Source organism: Thermothielavioides terrestris, chromosome 4 (assembly GCF_000226115.1).
Source record: "Thermothielavioides terrestris NRRL 8126 chromosome 4, complete sequence".
Lineage (NCBI taxonomy): Eukaryota > Fungi > Ascomycota > Sordariomycetes > Sordariales > Chaetomiaceae > Thermothielavioides > Thermothielavioides terrestris.
Window position 1 is genome coordinate 3,648,943 of NC_016460.1, and position 18,738 is coordinate 3,667,680.

The following is an 18,738-nucleotide window of genomic DNA, read 5'->3' on the forward strand; positions in this document are numbered from 1 at the left end:
CGACGCAAAACAAACGGTTAACCGGGAACGGGCGGCCCCCCTTCCCGAGAATCGCCGTGATTTCTCACCCACAAGGGACTCTCCTTGACATCACCACCCACGAGTTTCGGGCACACTGCCACGCGCTGTCATTATTTTGTGTACTGGGTAGCTTGGGGAAAGGGGAGTGTCAGACTAAGATTAGGGACCATGACGCAGTAGAGGTACTACAGGGGAAGTTTAAGCATGGTCTCACTGCTACGCGTAGCCATCATCTCTGTATACAGTACTAGGTAGCTCAGGGATGGGGAGCGTCAGAGTTCGACATGTCCCATAGCAGCGGCTGGGAGTGGGCGTGGCGTCTTTGAAGACCAGGTACCATGACGCAGTAGAGGTCCCTGACTTGCTACAGGAGTAGTAGTTCAAGCAAGAACCGTCAGCACACCAGTGAATAAAACCATCACTTCGAGCACTTGACAAGCCAAGGAACAGTCTGCAACCGGAGCCAGAGTGAACTCTACGGATACGAGAGTTATCGCCTTTTCCCTCGACAGCTAAGTACATAACTAGAACCGGCCTTCCTTTCGTCGCCACCAGTCAGATGAATCGGGTAAACTAAGATGCCCAGCGTCGCTCGCCGCCTTATTTGGGTTCGCAATGCGCGATAGATAGAGCGACGCTCGAGAACCAGAACCATGAGAAAGCATCGAGGGCAAGCTGAAAAAGGAATAAAAAGTAGACTAGAGGACAGGAGCCACGTCAAGTCGGCCTCGTGTCACGTCCACGCCAGTCATTAACCCAGAGAAGGTAACCATCTGAAAGGGTTGGGCGACCAACGAGTGGATGCTTGACCCGGACAGGTCGACCGTGAGGTATGGGATGCAGTGTCTGTAATCACCCAGTCTCAAAGGCAAGTAGCCTTCCGTCCAAGATGGACCTGGTGCGGGGGAGAATGAATCCGCAAACATCCCAAACCGAGTAAGGACATGAAATCAAGTAACCAGTGGCTACTAGGCCACGAACCGACCTCTAAACCGAAACCCTCTACGCAAACGCCGTAATGTCCGAATTGTGACATGCCACTGGTCGAGAAGAAAACCAAGCGGCGGTATGATTTGGGTGGGAATCGACGCTCGCGGGCTGCGCCTTTTGAGCATGCCGTGTCTCATCCACCGTTCGTTGTGTCCTTTACCACCGACGGTTGCCAATGGGCATAGCGTTCGCGCCATTAACGCCTGCCGAACGGCCTGTCATGGCAACGTGTCAGCATAGGTTTCTGCGGCGTCATCAGAGCTGAGAGTTACACACTTACCGCCACGGTATCCACCACCGCCGCGGCCACGGTATCCGCCGTATCGGCTGCTGCCACCCCCACCACTGTACCGAGCCATCTCGGCAAGGCGAGGATCAATGTGCTGCTTGGCCTCCTGGAGGACACTCACGAGGTCACGAGCCTGCTTGGCATCTAGGGAACTGTCAGCCAACCGTCGAGAGGGGCCAATGTGGAGTGGAAGGACTTGATAACGTACTGTCAGTGGTGAAGAAGGTGATGGCTGTGCCCTTGGCGCCGGCACGGCCAGTTCTGCCAATACGGTGGATGTAATCCTCCGAGTTGTTGGGGTAGTCATAGTTGAGCACATGAGTAATGTTGCGCACATCTTGAAGGAAATTGGTTAGCGACAGCGAGCAGCTTGGGTGCAAGCAGACGTTCCAGCATGAAACGTATGGCGGGTGGCACGGATAGCTAAGTATGTTTCGTGCTCCGTTAATGGCTGTACTTCTCTCCTTGGCAGGTGGGCTGTCCGTTGCGGTGAAGATGCCGGTCGGAGTTCCAAAGCTCCATCCAGGTCCTCGGGCCTCGGGGAATCTTGGAGACAAGCTTGATCAAGGTCAAGAGATGCCTACTCCACGCTTGTACCACGGTAAAAGAAACGGTACAAGAGAAGAATTACGGCGTAGCATGGACAAAAAAGTCTCTGCTACGTCACGAATCCAAGACTCCACACAGGAGGACCGCGTAGACACGAGGTCAGGCAAGTTCGCGCAATCAAGAGAGCCCCTAGACACAAGAGTAAAGCACAGCACACTACGATGCTGGAAAGTTGCCTAGAAGGGGGAGGGGGAGGTGCGGGTTTCGGAGACATACCAATGCCACGGGACGCGACGTCAGTGGCAACCATGATAGGGCTCTTGCCCGTCTTGAACTGGTCGAGGACCCAGTCACGCTCGTTCTGTTGCTTGTCGCCGTGGATCGCTGGTTGACCATGTTAGCTACGCGGTACGTGCGCTTCAAAAGAAGAAAAGACAACTTACAGAGCGCCGGCCAGCCATCTTGGCGGAGGAATCGGGTGATGTCGTCAGCAACACGCTTGGTGCCCGTGAAGATGAGGACCTTGTTCTGGGTGTCTCGGCCGTCCATGATTTTCTCGAGATGCTTAATCATCCTATCACGCTTTTCGCTCTCCGACACCACCTCGACGATCTGGGTGATACGGTGGTTGGCAGCCAAGTCCATGGAACCAATGTTGACCTGGATGAAATCGGTCAGGAAGTCCGCCGCCAGGTTGCGGACCTCCTTGGGCCAAGTGGCAGACCACATGAGAGTCTGACGATCGGGCCGGATCTGCTCGATAATCTTGCGAATTTGGGGCTCGAAACCCATGTCCAGCATCCGATCAGCCTCGTCGAGGACCAAGTAAGTGACGCGACGGAGGTTCGTCTTGCCGGACTCGAGCATATCAATCAGACGCCCGGGGGTGGCAATGCACACTTCGACGCCGCGCTGGAGATCCCGGATCTGGGGGCCTTTGGGAACACCGCCGTAGACGCAAGTGTTGCGGATGCGAGACGACTTTCCGAACTTGGTCATTTCCTGTTGGATCTGAACGGCGAGCTCACGGGTGGGCGCCAGGACCAGCACGATCGGGCCGTCGCCGGGTGCGAGGAGCGGTTGAGCGTTGATGTGGACGATGGCAGGAAGGCAGTATGTCAGGGTCTTGCCGGAGCCGGTCTCAGCAATACCGACGACGTCGCGGCCAGAGAGGGCCATGGGCCAGCCTTGAGACTGAATGGCAGTCGGTGCGGGAAAGCCCTGGGCCTTCACCTCGTCCATGACATAACGGGGGAAGCCGGCTTCGTCAAAGGTCTCGACGGGCTTCGGAACATCGCGGCCAGAGACGGTGATGGCATGATCGCGACGGAACTTGTCGACCTCGGCCTGCGAGCGGTTGCTGACGTTCGGATGCTCCTGGTAGAACGACTTCTCAAACTTGGAAAGCGAGTCCATATCCCAAGTCTGCTTCTGCAGGCCGGCACCCAGGTTCGACATGCGGTCGCCGCCGCCTCCGTAGCCACCGCCGTAGCCGCCGCCGTATCCACCGCCATATCCACCACCGCCGTAGCCGCCACTGCTTCCGCCATAGCCGCCGCCACCGTAACCGCTGCCACCGCCGGAATAGCCATTTGAGCCACTGTCATGAAAATGCATTAGCAGTTGTTGACCAAAAAGTCGCACGTAGCGAACGCATGAAGCGAACGCTGGCGGAAACAAGCAAAGACGGGATGAGAGAGGGGGATGAAGCCATTTTTGGTTGTCAAAACATACGAGTAACCGCCGGAGTAGCCTCCACCATTGCGATCATAACCGCCCGAGTATCCGCCGCCGCCGCGGGAGCTGTAGCCGCCACCGTAGGAAGACATGGTAGCGATTAGCGGGAAAGCCGGAACAGGTTGAACGCCGCAGAGATGCCGGTGACGATGAAAAGGTAGATTTTCGCGGTTGAAGACGTCCGAGACTGCAGCGATTGATGCGCTGAGATTTCGGCTAGGTTGGAAGTCGAAGAGAGGCGCGTAGGATTATGGCGGATGGGCCTTGAGGAAGAAAAAGTCGACCCGGTAAAGCAGAGTCTAGAGCCGAATGCCGCGCTCGAAACAAATGAGCGGAGATGCACCTCGCGATGGAGAGGCTCTTGACAGAGGGAATAGGAAAGACGAAGGATGAGTGAAACTTTTCGGCGAGGCAAAAGTTTCTTTTTTGAAGACCAACAGAGGAAGAGGTCAGGCAAGAGTCGCCCCCCAAGAAATTTCAGGCCCTGAATTTGTTAGGCGGTCTGTCTGCCTGGGTCAAGAAAATATTTTGCAGGCCGCCTCCCTGTTGGCTTGTGGCTTGGTTGGCCAGCACGAGCGAGAGCTCGCAAGGGATTGCAGGGTGGGTAAAAACCTTGTTGCCTGAGGCATTACACCTCTTCGACCTTTCCTGAGGCTCACACTTCAACCCGCAGCTTCCTTGCAGGTGAGCACTTGAACGTACATATGGCTTCACCTCGAACTATAATATTCCGTGGCCGTTCTTTCCACGAACCGAATGCAAACAATCGTCATGCCGATTCATTTTCCGATAATTCCCGATCCTTCTGAGTTTTCCTCGCTCCACGAACACGTGCACCGTCCCTCTGACTTGATTGCGCAGGACCTCGGGACCCGTCAACTTGAGCTGTACATCTCCCAGAACGCGATTTCCATCTGCAAAACGCACGTGGAGCGGTCAGCACCGTTCAACAGCAAGCCCAAGCCGCCCCGACCAAGCAACTGACCTTCGTAGCGTGGATGAAGACTTTGACCAGTTCTTCTATCCGCGACGGGCTCTGCAGCACTGCATGTCTCTCGAGCAGCTCTTCAAATGTTCAAATGCCGGCGTCAGTAACGTGTCCTTCCCGCGGCTGGCTGGGGTTTTTCCTGCTTCTTGTTGCTCTTCCACTCACCCGAGCCGGCCTTAACCGCTGCGACATAGTCGTCGGCCACGTAGTTCTCGATCCACGTCCAGTAGAGGTTGCCATCTCTCTTGGACCGCGGGTCGGCATGCAGCTGCTTGGCGATGGCGCCATATCCGAGCAGGCACGGTGCCATGGCCACCTGGAGCCCCAGCCAGTCTTGGGACTGGCCGATGTCGATCACGTATCTGCCATCATGTCAGCAGGGAAGTGGTTGGAGAGTTCCGGAGCCCGCATACCTCGTGTAAGCCGTGCATGCTGGTACAGTTGTCAGCATCCTCTCCACGTTGAGCTTCTGAGGGGCGCATGAGAGGGGGGCGCGACTTGCCTTCATGTTCTTCCGTATTTTCCATCTCTTCCCTGGAGATGCCAAAGCCTCCGCAGTAGCCGATGTGTAGTTCCATCTCTCGGAAAATGTGTGTAACAATGGCGGCGGACTGCGACATGCCAGCTCAGTCCAGCTATTCTACAGACCAGCGAGCTGCCGAGTATGGGGGACCTACTGCGGCGATATCCTTCGCGGTGGTGGCCTTGTAAGAAGCGAGTGCGTTTGCCCGAGCGAAGTGTATCTGCCCAGTGTTAACCGTGGCCCGTTTCGAAGAGGGAGAAGGGGCGACGACATACGAGGTAGAGATAATCTTGAACTAGATACCCCTTAAATGACTCGATTGGCAGCGTGCCGTCTCCCATAGCTAGCACAAACGGATGGTTGACGAACCTGTCCCAGACCGGGGCGACGTCGGGGCGTTCCAGGAGGTAGTCGATGAAGTGACCCCTAAGACAGATCAGCCGAAGGCGTCCAGCGGCAAACCGATACAAAAGAAAATGCTCCTCATACGGTGAAAAGGGCAGAGTATAAACGGAGTGGAAGTGATTCAGCGGTCCATTGCCGCCGCCCAGCCCCGGCGCACTTCTGATGCCCGCCTGGACGTATCTGCACCCAGCCCTCACGGCCGCCGGCATGTCCATTCCCTTTGCCAAGTTCGACGCAATAGCCGCTGCCGCAGGCCAACCAGTCAACAACCATCTCCAAATATCGCCGAGATGATCGGTCATGTTCACCATCACCAGGCAATAACACATAAAACCGAGAAAGCACGGCTGGGAAAAGAGGGGGGGGATCGAAAAAAACAAACTCACAAGCCAGAGAACACCCGGTGCCATGCGTGTTCCTCGAAGCGCAATACGCCGTCTCCAGCCTGACGACCACCAGCTCCTCCTCCTCCTCCTCCTGCTCGCCGCCGCCGCCGCCGCCCGCCGCCCGCTCCCCACCAACCAGCACGTCCACGACGAGCTCCCTCTCCGCCTCCGTCCTCGCCGCCCGGCCGTCCCGACGGAACGGACAGTGGCCGCCCTTGACGAGCACCCACCGCGGGCCGAGGCGGGCGCGGATCGCGCGCGCGAGCGCCTCGAGCTCGTCCACCGTCTGCACGCCGCCGCCGCCGCTGCCGCCGCCGCGCGCGGCGTCATCGTCGCCGAGCAGGCGCACCGCCTCGGGCACGTTGGGCGTCGCGATGGTCGCCAGCGGGAGCAGGCGCGTGCGCAGGATGTGGACCGCCTCCGGCGGGAGGAGCTGCGCGCCGGTCGTGGCTATCATGACCTGGATTGGGGGTGGGGGTGGATGAAATGTGAGTGATGGTGGATTTGGTTGGCGCGGGAAAAAGGGGAGGAGGAGGGGGGGGGGGGGGGGGTGATGATGGCTTCCAAGGAGTGGGAGAGACGGAAAGGGGCCATACCGGGTCGATGACGACGGTCGAGACTTTGTGCCGCTCGAGGGCGTCGGCGATGGTTTCGATTGATTCCGCGGAGGCGAGCATGCCTGAGCAGGTTGGTTCGGGGAATGAATGAGCAACTGAAGTGAAAAGCGCTACCACGAACCCCTCGCGGTATGCAAAGGACTCACTCACCCGTCTTAACAACATCCACGCCGACATCTTCAATGACGGCGTCGATCTGCTTCCTGAGAAACTCGGGCGGCACGAGGTGGATGCCGTAGACCCCCTTGGTGTTCTGCGCCGTGAGGGCTGTCGTGGCCGTCATGGCGTAGCAGCCGTGGGCGGCGATGACCTTCTGATCGGCCTCTAGGCCTCTGTAAGAGCATCATCGTGTAAGTCAGTCATCAACCGCCCTCCCCCAGCCTGTGTGCACCGCAAAGTGGGGAGAAAGACATACGCTCCGCCCGAACTGTCCGAGCCAGCAATCACCAGTACTCTTCCCGGAGCCATGCTGGGCAGCTAGGTAGTCTAGAACGAGATGTTCTAGGGAGGGTCACAGTTCGCGTCGACACGAGGGAATGCGGAGAGTGTAACTGCAATGCCTCTCACATAGCTGGCTCTGAATTGCCCATTCGACAAAGAGCGGGGAATAATAGTGGGGTCACAGAGACCGCGGTGGGACAAGCAGGATTGGAGCCTCGGCGAGTTCATTGAAGTCCATTTGCAGATTCCACCCGTCATCACGACAGAAATCTTCATCACCAGATAGTGTACACAAGACCGATGGGAGAGACGCCCAATCACACAGGTCGGATGCCTAAACGCCGGCCCCTTTCCCAAACCTCCTCATCCGACAGACCGGGCCCTCCACTCCCGATATATGCAAATCCGACATAACCATGACCACCTCGCTCCCCTGGGGCCATCACGAACCCTTTTGCATCTTCTTGAAATACAGCCGACGCCGACTCGTGTCTCGAGTCCGCTATTCATGCTTGCACATATCTTCATGGATATCCTGACACCAAATAAAAGAAAAAAAAGAGGAAAATGAACACATGACGCCGTCACCCAGCTACCGACCGAACGCTGTGCTGACGCCCCGCCCCTTGAGATCTGCCGGGTCACTCACGCTCCGCTGCCGCTCCGTGCGCTGGTCATCACCGGAGCTTTCCCCATCCTCGTCCTCATCCTCGTCATCACGCCCTTCTTCCTCCTCGTCCTCCTGGTCATTGTCGTCGTCATCGTCCTCTTCTTCGTGCTCCGCCTCCTGCTCGTCGTCGCTATCGCTCTGCCGGCCACCTCCGCCGCCGTTTCCCTCCTCCTCCTCCTCTTCCTCCCCTTCCTCCTCCTCACTGTCCTCCTCGCTGCCCTCGCCACCCTCGCTCTCGTCCTCCCCGTACACCACCGCCCTCAGCACGCTCTTATCGAACAGGCCGACAATCATGTTCCGGTCCGCCAGTCGGTAGTGGTGGCACTCGAGCAGGGACATGACCTTGCGGAACAGGTGCGGCTGCGTGAACCCGGCCGCCCGCTTCTGCGTCTTGATCTGCATCAGCTCGTTGCGCGCCCGCCGGTACAGCACCATGTTGGACATGTCGATGACCAGCTCGAGGATGCGCTGGTTGGTCGGGTCCGGGTCGAGCTCGACGGGCGGCGGGAGCAGCTCGGACGCCGCGGGCTGTCCGTCCGAGCCGGCCGCCTCTTGCTCGGCCTCTTGCAGCGCTTTGATGAGCGATTCGGAGCGCGGCCGGGACGGCACCGCGGGGACCTTGGCGGTTTCCGTCTTTTGGCTGTCGGGGAGCTCGATGCTGGTCACGGGCGTATGCTGCCACGGCTGGAGGGAGAAAAGCTGGGAGAGGTCGGTGGGGATGCACAGGCCGAGGGAGTGACCCAGGATGTTTGTATTTGCGTCCCAGCCGTTCTCCGAGAGGATCTCGAGGCCGTGGATTGAGCGCGAGATGAGGCCCAACACGAAGAAGGCGGTCCCGCGCAGGCTCATGATCTCGTGGTTCTGGGCAATGTTGACAATCTGTTCGACCACGTCACACGACTCGAGGAACGGAGCGCCAAGTTCCATCGAGCCGACGTTGCCCACCGCCCAGAGACACCCCTTGACCTTGACGATCATCTCGGGGTCGTCCGACTGCATGCCATGCTCGCGGATCGTCGCCACAAACTCGTCAAAGTGGCCCTTTTCGCTGAGGAGTTTGCATCCCTCCTGCGTCCGAGTGAGTTCGCGGTAGAAGTGTGGCGGGACATGGCTGTCGGCCTCTATTTCCTCCTCGTCATCAAACACGCTGAGCCGGTTTGTGTGGTCGTCCTGGGGGTGGTCGAGAAATGCGCGCGCGAGGCTCGCCTCGATGACGCTGACGTACGAGTCATTCCGGCCCAGAAACCAGTCGTCCATCTCGTTGCTGATGTAGTCCAGCCCATCTAGATAGTGGTAGCCGATCGACGTCGAGAGGAAGCGCAAGAGCAGGGGAGCTCCTATCTCGCCCAGATGATCGAGCGCTGGCCGGCATTCGACGATGTACTCGAGGTGGTTCTTTGTGTTGCAGGCCTTCTCGAGTATCTTGACCGCAGTCGCGCACACCTCGACCTCGGGATCGTACAGTTGCGTCACGAGAAGCTGGATCGCCCACTTTGAATCGGTCGCCCCCTGGCCTTGAGGCGCCAGCTGCGGGTGAGTCACATACTTCCTTAGCGTATTTGTCGCATATATCCGGATGTCCTTCGTCCCGGCGGTCAGAGCTTTCGACAACAACACCCGGGGATGCCCCTGGAGAGAGTAGTCAAAGTTGGCGAGCATAAGCTTGATGAGGTCTGGCCGCTGCTTGAGGTCAAGGATGCGGTATATCATGTTGAATATGCGCCAGCGGTCCAACATCTGCATGCCTTTGGCATCCCCACTCAGGATGCCAAGCATTGGGAAATACCCGCCGCACAGTGTGTCGGCGAGCCGGTCCTTGGAGAACATGGGGTCCTGGGCCGTCAAGCCGCTCGTGGGATCGCACTGGGCCAAGCATTCGGCGATCTGCCGCAGCATTTTGTTGTCGGAAAGATACCTGACGCCCTCGGGGCTCTGAAGCAGGGCATGCATGAGGGCACACCCGGTCCGGACGTACTTCTGGGAAGTTCGTGAGCTCTTGATCTCGGAGAACTTGAACTTGAACGGGCGGTAGAAGCTCATGATCCGTTTTATGAACTTGGATGCCTTGATGGCTTCTTCCAGCCTCTTGCCGCTGGTAAGCGGTCCTTCGATGAGTCTGAGAATGACGTCCCAATTCCACTTTGTGTAGTTGGAGCTGTTTAGCACATTTGAATCGAGCAGGAGCTGCCGAAAAGTGCCGTCATCGAAGTTCATGGAAGCGTTGCTTTTGGGATGCTCGTCGAGCGCACCAAGCTCCATGTGGTGGTGCGCAGAAGGGAGGTAAGCCGAGGGAGATGACCTGTACAGCGTCTTGCTGACGCTGCTTATCTGGTAAACGACCCCGGTGGCCGAAAAGTGACTCTCGTCTTGGAGCCTGGCCGCCGAGACGAACAACTCGGGAAGCAACTGCAACTCGCTGCTCCAGGAGGGTGGGAGCAGTCGACTTGACAGTTTCAATATCTCTCCTATCAGGAGAGTCGATTTCCGCTTGAGCGTCGGGTTCTTGTTGTCCCGGCTGAGCTTAAGAAGGGCCTGAACGACACCGGACTTGATGAAGACGGCGAGAAGAAGAGCGGTGTAATGCTCCAGAAAGTTCTGCTCTCCTACGTCTTCTTCGAACTCGCTGTGAGAGGCCTTGGTCGTAGTCGACTTGAGGTTCGCCACACGGCCGTAGGTGGTGAGTCGACGGCCGGCCAGGAACGAGGTTGCCCACGCTGGGGGCTTGATGCGCAGGAGCGAGAAGATGAGATCAAGAATGGTCTCTTGGATGGGCCCCGTCTGGACAACCATGCTCGTGATCATGGATTTGATGGCACGGAAGTTGTACATGGACAAGCACATGAGACCCGACCACGTCTTGAGAGCCGACGCTACGGACTTGGCGCTCTGTTTCAGAAACCGCTCGTTGGACGCCAGCTCGTCGGTGAAGGCGGTAAAAAGAACTTCGAGCTCGCTCCCAGGCCGCAAGTATTTGCGTCGATGGGGAGCGTCGAGGAGATAGAGAAAGGCACCTGTCAAACTCTCGGACGCCTTGTACGAACCATCCGCCAGCGCTTCGTGCAACGCAGACATGCCCCCCGAGGCGATCAGCAGCTGCGGGTCGCGGACTAAGATTTCGGCGAGCGTCTCGAGGCAGATGGGCCGGAGTCTGTCCTCAGGCTCCTCGGCGGCCGCAGCGATCGAGCGAACGACGGCTCTCGAGATCTCGCGGACGCCGTCCTTAACGTCAAGGAAGGCACGCACGAGCTTGAGGGCCTGCTCACGTTCGACGTCTGATTTGCGGTCTTTGACCAGAGACCTGCTCGCGGTTTAGCAACGGCGAGGCCCTGCGGCAAATTCGAGAAGGAACGTACCACGTCACCAGGTAATCAGTCTTGAGCGCCCGGATGTTTCTCAGCGAGTTGATGTCCGAAATGGCATATCGTATCATCCTGTACCCGGCGGCAACCACCTCGCGGCTGTCGCTCAGCAGCAAAGCTTGCATTCGGAGGCCGAAGACGGACCACACAAGGTCGTACTTGAGCGTCGGATGCCGCTTGAAGAGGTCGACAAGGCTGTTTGCCCTGGACACGTAGTAGTCCGGCGTCATCCCCGCGACCTCCAAAGCCTGCAGGATCTCGGTGAGGGCGAAGGTGGGCGACTCGGTGGGTTCGTCGACATCGGATCCGACACCGCTCCTCGAGGCGCTGGGCGGGGAGCGCAAGCCATTGGCGCCCGGGAACAGACCGTCCGTCCTCGTCCTGGTCGGCGTCGTCGGGACAGCCTTGGCGCGCTGGGCGTCGGCGAGCTTCTGGCGCAGCTCCTTGATGCGCAGGTTGGAGGAGTTGAGCTCTGCCTCGACTCTCTGCCGCTGCTCCTTGGTTTGCTTCGCTTTCTTAGAGTTCAGCGCTTCCAACATGTTCTCGCTGCCCTCCTTGATCTTCATCTCGCGGCTGAGGGCCTCGCGCAAGTACGCGAGCGTCTTTTCCTGGGTCGGGCCATCGTCCTCGTCCAGCTTCTCGAGCGAAGGGAACAAGTCGAGTCGCGAGCCTGCGCGGGAGACGTTCATCTGGCTGCGGAGCTCGGAGCTGAAGCTGCCGGGCATGGGAGACGGGTTCAGCGACGGGCCGCGCGAGGCAAAATTCACGGCGGAGGCCGAGAGATTGCGGCCGCCATTGGGGGCTGGAGGCTGCAGGGCATCGCGTTCGAAGCTCGGCCGAGAGCTCGCAGCACCCGCCAGCTGCGGTTGTTGTTGTTGTTGTTGTTGTTGTTGTTGTTGCTGCTGCTGCTGTTGCTGCTGTTGCTGTGTCTGCGAGACATAGGACTTCTGGGTGGGCGTTGCCGAGGAGCCCAGCATGGTGGATGGCCCGGCCATTTGCCGTCCACGCTCGACGCTCTCGACGCAGTCTGCCCGCGCGGGATTCGCATTCCACTGGCCGGCCGACCCTCTGCTTGGTGCATTTAGTATTTCAGGTTCTCCAATGGTGCTGCAGATTGGCCGCCTTCATCGCACAATGCGCAGGCGGCGGTCGATGCGCGCGCTCACTCTCTTGCCGGCAGCCGAGTTGGCAAGTGTTGCCGTGTGCTGGGTGTGGGGAGCAGCTCCACCGCTGTGGCAACAGAGCCCGCACCGTTTTACCTGGCGCTCTGGACCCCCGGACGGTAACTTACCAACGCCAGGTGGTTGCCCAACCCCGCCCGGGCCCACTTGTCAAGAGCCTTTGATCTTGCAGTTCTGGCACTGTCTGAGTGTCAGGCTGTGTGTATTTTCCGCCTTGCTCTTGGTACGGAGTGCAAATTACTGAATTCAAAGTCCGAGTATCAACTCTCAATACCTAAGGTAAGTCCTGAGGTATTTCAACGTTTCCACTCATCAGGGAAAGGACCCATCAGACTCGTACAGAATAGCCCTCCGCAGGCACATGTTTGGCGCAAATGACCGGGCGACGCTTCTAAGCAGTGAAACTCGAAGGTCCCTCATGTTGCATAGGAGTGCTTGAATGAAGCGACCGGAGTCTGATGGCCTCAAGTCATCACCACTACTTGCTTTACCCATCTACATCATCTTTTTTCTCGTTTGAGATACAGGTTAGCTCAATTGGTCCTTCGGCGTCTAAGGAGGCAGTAAACCGGCTTCTTCAGCTGCGCTGCCTGGATCCGTTTGCGTCCGGATCGATGCCGACACCTTGTTGTGTGGGACTTACTCACCGAAGCGATCAACGGTATATGCTCCACAATATGCCGGTTGTCAAAGGAGTCCGTCACAGACCTTACTACTATTTAAGTAAGGTAGGCAGTATGTCGTTATCTGTGTCGTACGATTCTTTGAGATGCCATGATGGTGCGCAGGCGGAGTTTGTGTAGCAGGGCAGTCCCACAACTCGGGCCCGCCCGGCACCCTCCGATTCCAAGCTGCAGCGTGGGCTTGGACCCAGCACCGACGTCACGAGCTGCCTTGCGGCTGGCTGGCTAGGACCAACTATTAAACTGCTCTGCTTCAAGGTTGTCTCTAGGAAATCTTTGTCATAACCGGGACTCAAGTTGGTAACTGGCAAGCCACGCGCCCAGGAATGTCCAGCTGTCGCCAACCACGGCCGATCCCGCGACCACCCGGATGGCGTGGGAAGGCGGGGTCCAGGGACAAGGCGGTCGGCGGGTTCCGGCGCTCCACCTCTGCTGTTCCCGGCCTGTTGGCTGCTCCCCGGGGCGGGACGCCGCGCAACTGACGACAAAGCCGCCTGGCACGGGTTCGGGGGTAGGTAGCACCATTGGTTGGGTGCCGGAGATGCGACTACTTATAATTGATCCCTTGTGCCTCCATATGATAAGCCCTGCTTTGTTGTTGCCCGTACGATCCTTCCTTTGCTGTCTTCCAATAGTTAGGTAGCTGCTCCTTGCCGCCTCTTCGCAACCATTATAAAGGCTTCCGGGTCGAACAAGCGCCTGGCCCGCCTCTCTGCCTCTCTGCCTCTTACCCCTGAGCGAACCAAGTTGTGCGTTCCAAGCAAATACCGCCGCAATGCCCGCTCTTGCTTCTGCCCGTTACGGCAAGGACAATGTCCGCGTGTTCAAGGTCCATAGAGATGAGCAAACGGGGGTCCAGTCCGTCACGGAGATGACCGTCTGCTGCCTACTCGAGGGCGAGATCGAGACTGCGTGAGTTGCGCCTCCGCGCGCCAGACTAGGACACGCGCGGGCCAAGCTGACCGCCCATCCCAGCTACACCAAGGCAGACAACAGCGTCATCGTGGCCACGGACTCCATCAAGAACACCATCTACATCAAGGCCAAGGAGCACCCGGTCAACCCGCCGGAGCTCTACGCCAGCCACCTGGGCCAGCACTTCCTGGACCGGTACCCGCACATCAGCGCGGCGCACATCCGCGTGGTCGTGCACCGGTGGACGCGCATGACGGTCGACGGCGCGCCGCACCCGCACAGCTTCTTCCGGGACGGCCAGGAGACGCGCAACGTGGAGGCGACGGTGGCCCGCGGGACGGGCATCACGCTCGAGAGCAGCATCGCCGGCCTGCCGGTGCTCAAAAGCACCGGCTCGGCCTTCCACGGCTTCGTGCGCGACGAGTTCACCACCCTGGCCGAGACGTGGGACCGCATCCTGTCGACCGACGTCGACTGCGCCTGGACCTGGAGACGCTTCCCCACCGTGGCGGCCGTGCAGGACGGCGTCGAGCGGTTCGACAAGGCGTGGGAGAGCGCCCGCGGCATCGTCATGAAGACCTTCGCCACCGACGAGAGCGCCTCGGTGCAGAACACCATGTACAAGATGTGCGAGCAGATCCTCGAGGCCGTGCCCGAGGTCGACAAGGTGGCCTTCTCGCTGCCGAACAAGCACTACTTTGAGATTGGTGTGTTTTTTTTTTTTTTTCTATATTCACCCCCAGCCAAGCCCGGATGCGGTGGAACGGCATGTCAACTAACACCACTGCTTATCTCCTAGATCTGAGCTGGCACAAGGGTACCAAGAACACGGGCAAGGATGCCGAGGTGTATGCGCCGCAGTCGGGACCGAACGGGCTCATCAAGTGCGAAGTCGCTCGGGACGTTTCGACTGTTGCCCTGAGGTAACGGCAAGACATGTGGCCACGGGTATGGGGCTGATAGGGGATAGGGGAGGGAGGATGGGGGGACGGGAGGGGGATGAGGAAATCACGAGTGTTTGGGCGCCGCTTTCAGGAGCTGGATTATGACCAGTATTCTTTCTGGCTTGTCCCTAACTCTACCACATCTCTGCTGCTCTAGACGGTCAGACATCAGCAGTTTGACCACCGGAGCATGTGCGGCCAGAATGGTTTACCACAGAGCTGTGGGTCCGCGGCCGCGAGCTCCTCATCTGGAGAGAACAGAATCTTTCATAATTTACAGCAATGCATTGATAATACACAAGACCCGCCTACAGAGTCAAGAGCTTTGTACATGCCACCGTTCCTACACTCTTCTCTGCCGCGGACCGCCACTGATGGACCGCACTTTTTCATATCCTCTTCATATCCGCCTCCCTGATAGCCTTGGCCATCTCCTCCCACCCGGGCGTGCCGACCACCTTCCCGCCGAAGCGGATCAGATTCTGCTTGTACGGGTGGGCGTCGCCCTCGAAGGCCTTCAGCCTGGCCAGGCGCTTGTCGCGCAGGCGGTTCTTCGGCAGCATGCCGCTGACGGCCTTGCGCAGCACCTCGGCGCCGCCGAACTTCTCCATCAGCACGTCCATGGTGATGGTGCGCAGCGAGCCCGGCCGCGTGTTGTGCCGGTAGTACGTCTTGCGCCACTTCTTCTTGCCCGTCGTGTACAGCGCCGCGCAGTTGGTCACCACCACGTAGTCGCCGCAGTCGGTCGACGGGTCCCAGATCGGCTTGTGCTTGCCCATCAGCAGCGTGGCGATGCGCGACGCCAGCCGCCCCAGCGACGGCGGCGTGACCGCCTCCGGCGGCGACTTGACCGTGCTGAGCGTCGGGTGCGGCTCCGAGGCCGAGATGTGGTGCCACACCCTCGAGTAGGCTAGTCTTGTCTGCGGGAGGGGTGCAGTTGCTGTTAGCAAGCAGGCGGAGGAATTCCATGCGGCCATATATGACAGGATGATGAAGAGTACGCACAGCTCCGATTGTCTGTGACATGGTGACGGTTTGCGTGGGAGGGCGTTGGGAAGTCGGCTGGAAGGGTTGGGGATGAGTAATTCCCCTGGGAACTAGTCCCTCATCGACGGAAACGCAGGGTATCACGTATTGTGGCGGGCAATTGGCGGACGCGAGCTGGGCCGAGATCTAGTGCAGTGTCGCGATGCTTGATGGAGCCAGATCCGGCGGGTTGGGAAAAATTGGCCGGTGCGCCTCTCGCACAAGCCACACCTTTCAGAGAGCGCCGCATCCCAGGGCCCTTGTCTGCCGAGAATCTTGGCTCGGTCTCCAGTGGATTTCGGCCGCCGCCATCTGCCCCGCACCAATTGCCAGCTGCCCCGCGATAACGTTAACTGACGTGAGTAAAGCCGCTCAGCGGAAGCGAGCTTGAGTTCCAGCACCCCATCCGTATTTCAAAGCAAGCTGTTGAATGTACAGTAGTTATTGGTCAGAACTGCGGGTATTTCTCATATCTGGGCCTCTAGTTGCGGTCCATCCTCTTCCATTCTAATTCGAGAATAAATATAAGACACACTCAGAGCTGCGCACCACGGTGATCCCTCTCTCCGTTCACAAGCCCAGTCCCCGCCTCGTTCGATCTTGGCTTCCTTGATGAATCACAGCCGCATTAACAAGCGTTCTGTCATCTGCATTTTTGGCTTGGCTTTCATCGCATCTGCTGGCGCATACTCCCTGGGGTGGCAAAGAAGGGCCCAAATACAACTCCAAACCGCTCCCCCTGAAAAGAAGAAAAGCAGCAGCATGGCTGTGACAACCCCCTTTCAGGTGAGTTTATGGTCTCCTTGGAGTAACTCGGATTCGCCCATTATCTATCCATTTGGGCGGCGCCCTATTTTGTCCTACCTGTGCCTGGCTGAACGAACCCCCTTTGCTGTTTCATGACCCTTGGGCGGTCGTCTTTTTCGTGCTTGGCGCCACCCACGCAAGGAAAACGGGAAACTCGGGCTGATGAAACCTGAAACAGACTCTCTTCGCGGTGCCCATGACCTGCGACGGTTGCGCGCAGGACATCACGAAAGCCCTGCAAAAGCTGCCCGGAATCACCAAGGTTGAGGCGAACGTCAAGGACCAGTTGGTCTCCGTGGAAGGAACCGGTTCGTACTACCCAGCTGCGCCGCCATGATCCAAAACGCAGTCAGCACTGCGGTCCTGCTGACGGTGAAACTTTGGGCGCGCGGGGGGTGTAGCGGCACCATCGGCCATTGTCCAGGCTATTCAGGCCACTGGGAGAGATGCCATCTTACGAGGGTCAGGGGCCTCAAACAGTAAGTGAAGTCATAACATAACCACCTACCTGTTCCTGTTTTTCCCCTTTTTCTACGGGATCGCGATGACGCTTGGCTGAGCCCCTTGCCAGCGCCGCTCCTGAATATTTCCGCGGCTGGATGCTGATTCGTCCTCGTTTTTTTAACCTCGCCTCCCAGGTGCTGCGGTTAGCATCCTCGAGACATATTATCACCGCTCAGACGTAGAAGTGACGCCTGCCGGCACACCGGGCGAGAGCTGGGTGAACCCGCGGCTGGTCAGGGGTCTGGTGAGGATGGTGCAGGTGAGCGCAGAAGAGACCGTGGTCGACCTGACGGTCCGCGGAGTGCCCCCTGGCACGTACCGTGCCACCATCCGGGAGTACGGAAACCTCACGGACGGCGCGTCGTCCGCGGGGCCGGTCTGGTCGGCCCCAGGCAAAGAAGGCGGCCGCCCCCGGGGGTTCCTGGGGACGGTGGAGGTCGGGCCGAACGGGTACGGCAGCGCGTTTCTCAATCGTCCGTTCCAGGTGTGGGAGGTCATTGGCCACGCCCTCGCTGTCTCGCGGCAGGACGAGAGCGACGGCGCTCCGTTGAGGAACGACGAGGACACTGTCGTCGGCGTCATCGCGCGGAGTGCGGGGGTGTGGGATAATGACAAAACGGTGTGCTCTTGCACGGGAAAGACGCTTTGGGAGGAGCGGAAGGATGAGGTGTCCAAGGGCATGTTGTGATAGGGGACGTCAGGCGAAGGTTTGTGTGTCATGACCTTGCTGGCGAGTCAACCAACGGAACTGCCCGTTCTTAGCCGCGGCCTGTGTAGGCCTGGGGGCGGGAAGAAAGGGGTTCCAGGTGTTGTCAGTCGAGGCCAGAACCGAACGACGCCATATTTTTGGCACGGCGGTGTTAAGCTCAATTCCCGTGCCCAATTAGTGCTACTGATCGCAAGATTACACTAGTACCCAAGTCGGTGACGACTGGGGAATCCCCTGTGTTGTATGTTTTTGCCCCTGTTCCGTGCTCAATCCTCATCCGGTCTTTGACTTTATACCAAGAAGGTAGTGTGGTATTACCATGGTAAACAATGGTCCTTATTGCAGAGTCTACACCACAGTTATCACTGCTTCCTCTCCGCTCAGTAGCAACGGACCAAGCTAAGTCGTCAAACAGTACACTAAGCGCCGGGTGCGCAGGAAGCAACCCCCACCTTGCCTGGTGTCCCAGGATCGCCGCTCGGAAGTGCGCCATGCAGCTTGTTTCGAGGGTACATGCAGGTACCCGAGAAGCGCCCGTCCCACTGACGGACGCACAACTACACTAGAAAGGATTCGGAGAGACGACCTCGGTCTTTCCCCTTCGATACTGTCTACCAGCCTGCTGTGGTAGTAGTTCGTTGCTTTTCGATAACTCCGAGGAACTGGCCGTCAACCGGACCGGTCAGCTCGGCCGCTTGGACGAAGATCATGCAGGGGAACAAACGTTCTTTTGGGCAGCCCCCCCCCCCCCCCCCCCCACCCCCTTCCCCCCACCCAAGCAATGCGTTTCCGAGAGCACCGCGGGAGTATGTCGACCAGAGACCAGCTGGGCCGGAGGATGAGACGGGACGAGCTGACGAGCTCCCCACGTCCCGTTAAGGCTACCACAGTCTTGCGCGGTAGGGGCTTGCAATTGCATTGTTGCTGAGATGGTATGCTTCCTCCCTGTCATTTTGCTCCCCGACAGGTGGCGGTCTCTACTGCAGGCAGTGGT

The 18,738-nt window shown here is 58.7% G+C and overlaps 6 protein-coding genes across 6 annotated transcripts; 2 read left to right on the top strand and 4 right to left on the bottom strand.

Moving 5' to 3' along the window:
• Window positions 1-1,057: 1,057 nt before the first annotated feature.
• Window positions 1,058-4,069, bottom strand: THITE_2120154 (uncharacterized protein). The gene is made up of 6 exons (XM_003655851.1): window positions 3,584-4,069; window positions 2,293-3,449; window positions 2,126-2,233; window positions 1,509-1,637; window positions 1,286-1,444; window positions 1,058-1,226 (listed from the first exon to the last, which is right to left on the bottom strand). The coding sequence occupies exons 1-6, from the start codon at window positions 3,676-3,678 to the stop codon at window positions 1,168-1,170; spliced, it is 1,707 nt and encodes a 568-aa protein (XP_003655899.1). The 5' UTR covers window positions 3,679-4,069; the 3' UTR covers window positions 1,058-1,167.
• A 71-nt stretch (window positions 4,070-4,140) lies between these two features.
• THITE_2120167 (uncharacterized protein) lies at window positions 4,141-7,091 on the bottom strand. The gene is made up of 11 exons (XM_003655852.1): window positions 6,921-7,091; window positions 6,656-6,837; window positions 6,485-6,567; window positions 5,889-6,348; window positions 5,587-5,746; window positions 5,373-5,523; window positions 5,252-5,317; window positions 5,077-5,185; window positions 4,988-5,006; window positions 4,572-4,936; window positions 4,141-4,500 (listed from the first exon to the last, which is right to left on the bottom strand). The coding sequence occupies exons 1-10, from the start codon at window positions 6,971-6,973 to the stop codon at window positions 4,675-4,677; spliced, it is 1,545 nt and encodes a 514-aa protein (XP_003655900.1). The 5' UTR covers window positions 6,974-7,091; the 3' UTR covers window positions 4,141-4,500; window positions 4,572-4,674.
• A 1-nt stretch (window position 7,092) lies between these two features.
• On the bottom strand, window positions 7,093-12,191 carry THITE_2120172 (uncharacterized protein). Its single transcript, XM_003655853.1, has 2 exons — window positions 10,970-12,191; window positions 7,093-10,914 (listed from the first exon to the last, which is right to left on the bottom strand). The coding sequence occupies exons 1-2, from the start codon at window positions 11,950-11,952 to the stop codon at window positions 7,539-7,541; spliced, it is 4,359 nt and encodes a 1,452-aa protein (XP_003655901.1). The 5' UTR covers window positions 11,953-12,191; the 3' UTR covers window positions 7,093-7,538.
• Window positions 12,192-13,448: 1,257 nt separating this feature from the next.
• THITE_2171067 (uncharacterized protein) lies at window positions 13,449-15,001 on the top strand. Its single transcript, XM_003655854.1, has 3 exons — window positions 13,449-13,751; window positions 13,815-14,461; window positions 14,554-15,001. The coding sequence occupies exons 1-3, from the start codon at window positions 13,615-13,617 to the stop codon at window positions 14,679-14,681; spliced, it is 912 nt and encodes a 303-aa protein (XP_003655902.1). The 5' UTR covers window positions 13,449-13,614; the 3' UTR covers window positions 14,682-15,001.
• A 78-nt stretch (window positions 15,002-15,079) lies between these two features.
• On the bottom strand, window positions 15,080-15,724 carry THITE_2080723 (mitochondrial 54S ribosomal protein YmL23; the record flags this gene model as incomplete). Its single annotated transcript, XM_003655855.1, has 2 exons — window positions 15,080-15,618; window positions 15,704-15,724. 2 exons carry the CDS (start codon window positions 15,722-15,724, stop codon window positions 15,088-15,090), a joined length of 552 nt encoding a protein of 183 aa, XP_003655903.1. The 3' UTR covers window positions 15,080-15,087.
• A 420-nt stretch (window positions 15,725-16,144) lies between these two features.
• On the top strand, window positions 16,145-17,902 carry THITE_2120180 (uncharacterized protein). The gene is made up of 4 exons (XM_003655856.1): window positions 16,145-16,510; window positions 16,710-16,839; window positions 16,933-17,010; window positions 17,170-17,902. Exons 1-4 carry the CDS (start codon window positions 16,487-16,489, stop codon window positions 17,721-17,723), a joined length of 786 nt encoding a protein of 261 aa, XP_003655904.1. The 5' UTR covers window positions 16,145-16,486; the 3' UTR covers window positions 17,724-17,902.
• The last annotated feature ends 836 nt before the right edge of the window (window positions 17,903-18,738 follow it).

What these genes read in the sequence shown, in the direction of transcription:
- THITE_2120172 (XM_003655853.1), bottom strand. Translation starts at nt 11,952, where the DNA reads ATGCTGGGCTCCTCGGCAACGCCCACCCAGAAGTCCTATGTCTCGCAG. An exon ending in ACTGATTACCTGGTGACGTG is followed by an intron (nt 10,915 to 10,969) that starts GTACGTTCCTTC and finishes AACCGCGAGCAG; the next exon opens with GTCTCTGGTCAAAGACCGCA.
- THITE_2171067 (XM_003655854.1), top strand. Translation starts at nt 13,615, where the DNA reads ATGCCCGCTCTTGCTTCTGCCCGTTACGGCAAGGACAATGTCCGCGTG. An exon ending in GAGGGCGAGATCGAGACTGC is followed by an intron (nt 13,752 to 13,814) that starts GTGAGTTGCGCC and finishes CGCCCATCCCAG; the next exon opens with CTACACCAAGGCAGACAACA. An exon ending in CAAGCACTACTTTGAGATTG is followed by an intron (nt 14,462 to 14,553) that starts GTGTGTTTTTTT and finishes CTTATCTCCTAG; the next exon opens with ATCTGAGCTGGCACAAGGGT.
- THITE_2120167 (XM_003655852.1), bottom strand. Translation starts at nt 6,973, where the DNA reads ATGGCTCCGGGAAGAGTACTGGTGATTGCTGGCTCGGACAGTTCGGGC. An exon ending in TTCAAGATTATCTCTACCTC is followed by an intron (nt 5,318 to 5,372) that starts GTATGTCGTCGC and finishes AACACTGGGCAG; the next exon opens with ATACACTTCGCTCGGGCAAA. An exon ending in CCGCGAAGGATATCGCCGCA is followed by an intron (nt 5,186 to 5,251) that starts GTAGGTCCCCCA and finishes GGCATGTCGCAG; the next exon opens with TCCGCCGCCATTGTTACACA.
- THITE_2120180 (XM_003655856.1), top strand. Translation starts at nt 16,487, where the DNA reads ATGGCTGTGACAACCCCCTTTCAG. An exon ending in CTGTGACAACCCCCTTTCAG is followed by an intron (nt 16,511 to 16,709) that starts GTGAGTTTATGG and finishes AACCTGAAACAG; the next exon opens with ACTCTCTTCGCGGTGCCCAT. An exon ending in GGTCTCCGTGGAAGGAACCG is followed by an intron (nt 16,840 to 16,932) that starts GTTCGTACTACC and finishes CGGGGGGTGTAG; the next exon opens with CGGCACCATCGGCCATTGTC.
- THITE_2120154 (XM_003655851.1), bottom strand. Translation starts at nt 3,678, where the DNA reads ATGTCTTCCTACGGTGGCGGCTACAGCTCCCGCGGCGGCGGCGGATAC. An exon ending in AGATGGCTGGCCGGCGCTCT is followed by an intron (nt 2,234 to 2,292) that starts GTAAGTTGTCTT and finishes ATGGTCAACCAG; the next exon opens with CGATCCACGGCGACAAGCAA. An exon ending in TGGATACCGTGGCGGTAAGT is followed by an intron (nt 1,227 to 1,285) that starts GTGTAACTCTCA and finishes TTGCCATGACAG; the next exon opens with GCCGTTCGGCAGGCGTTAAT.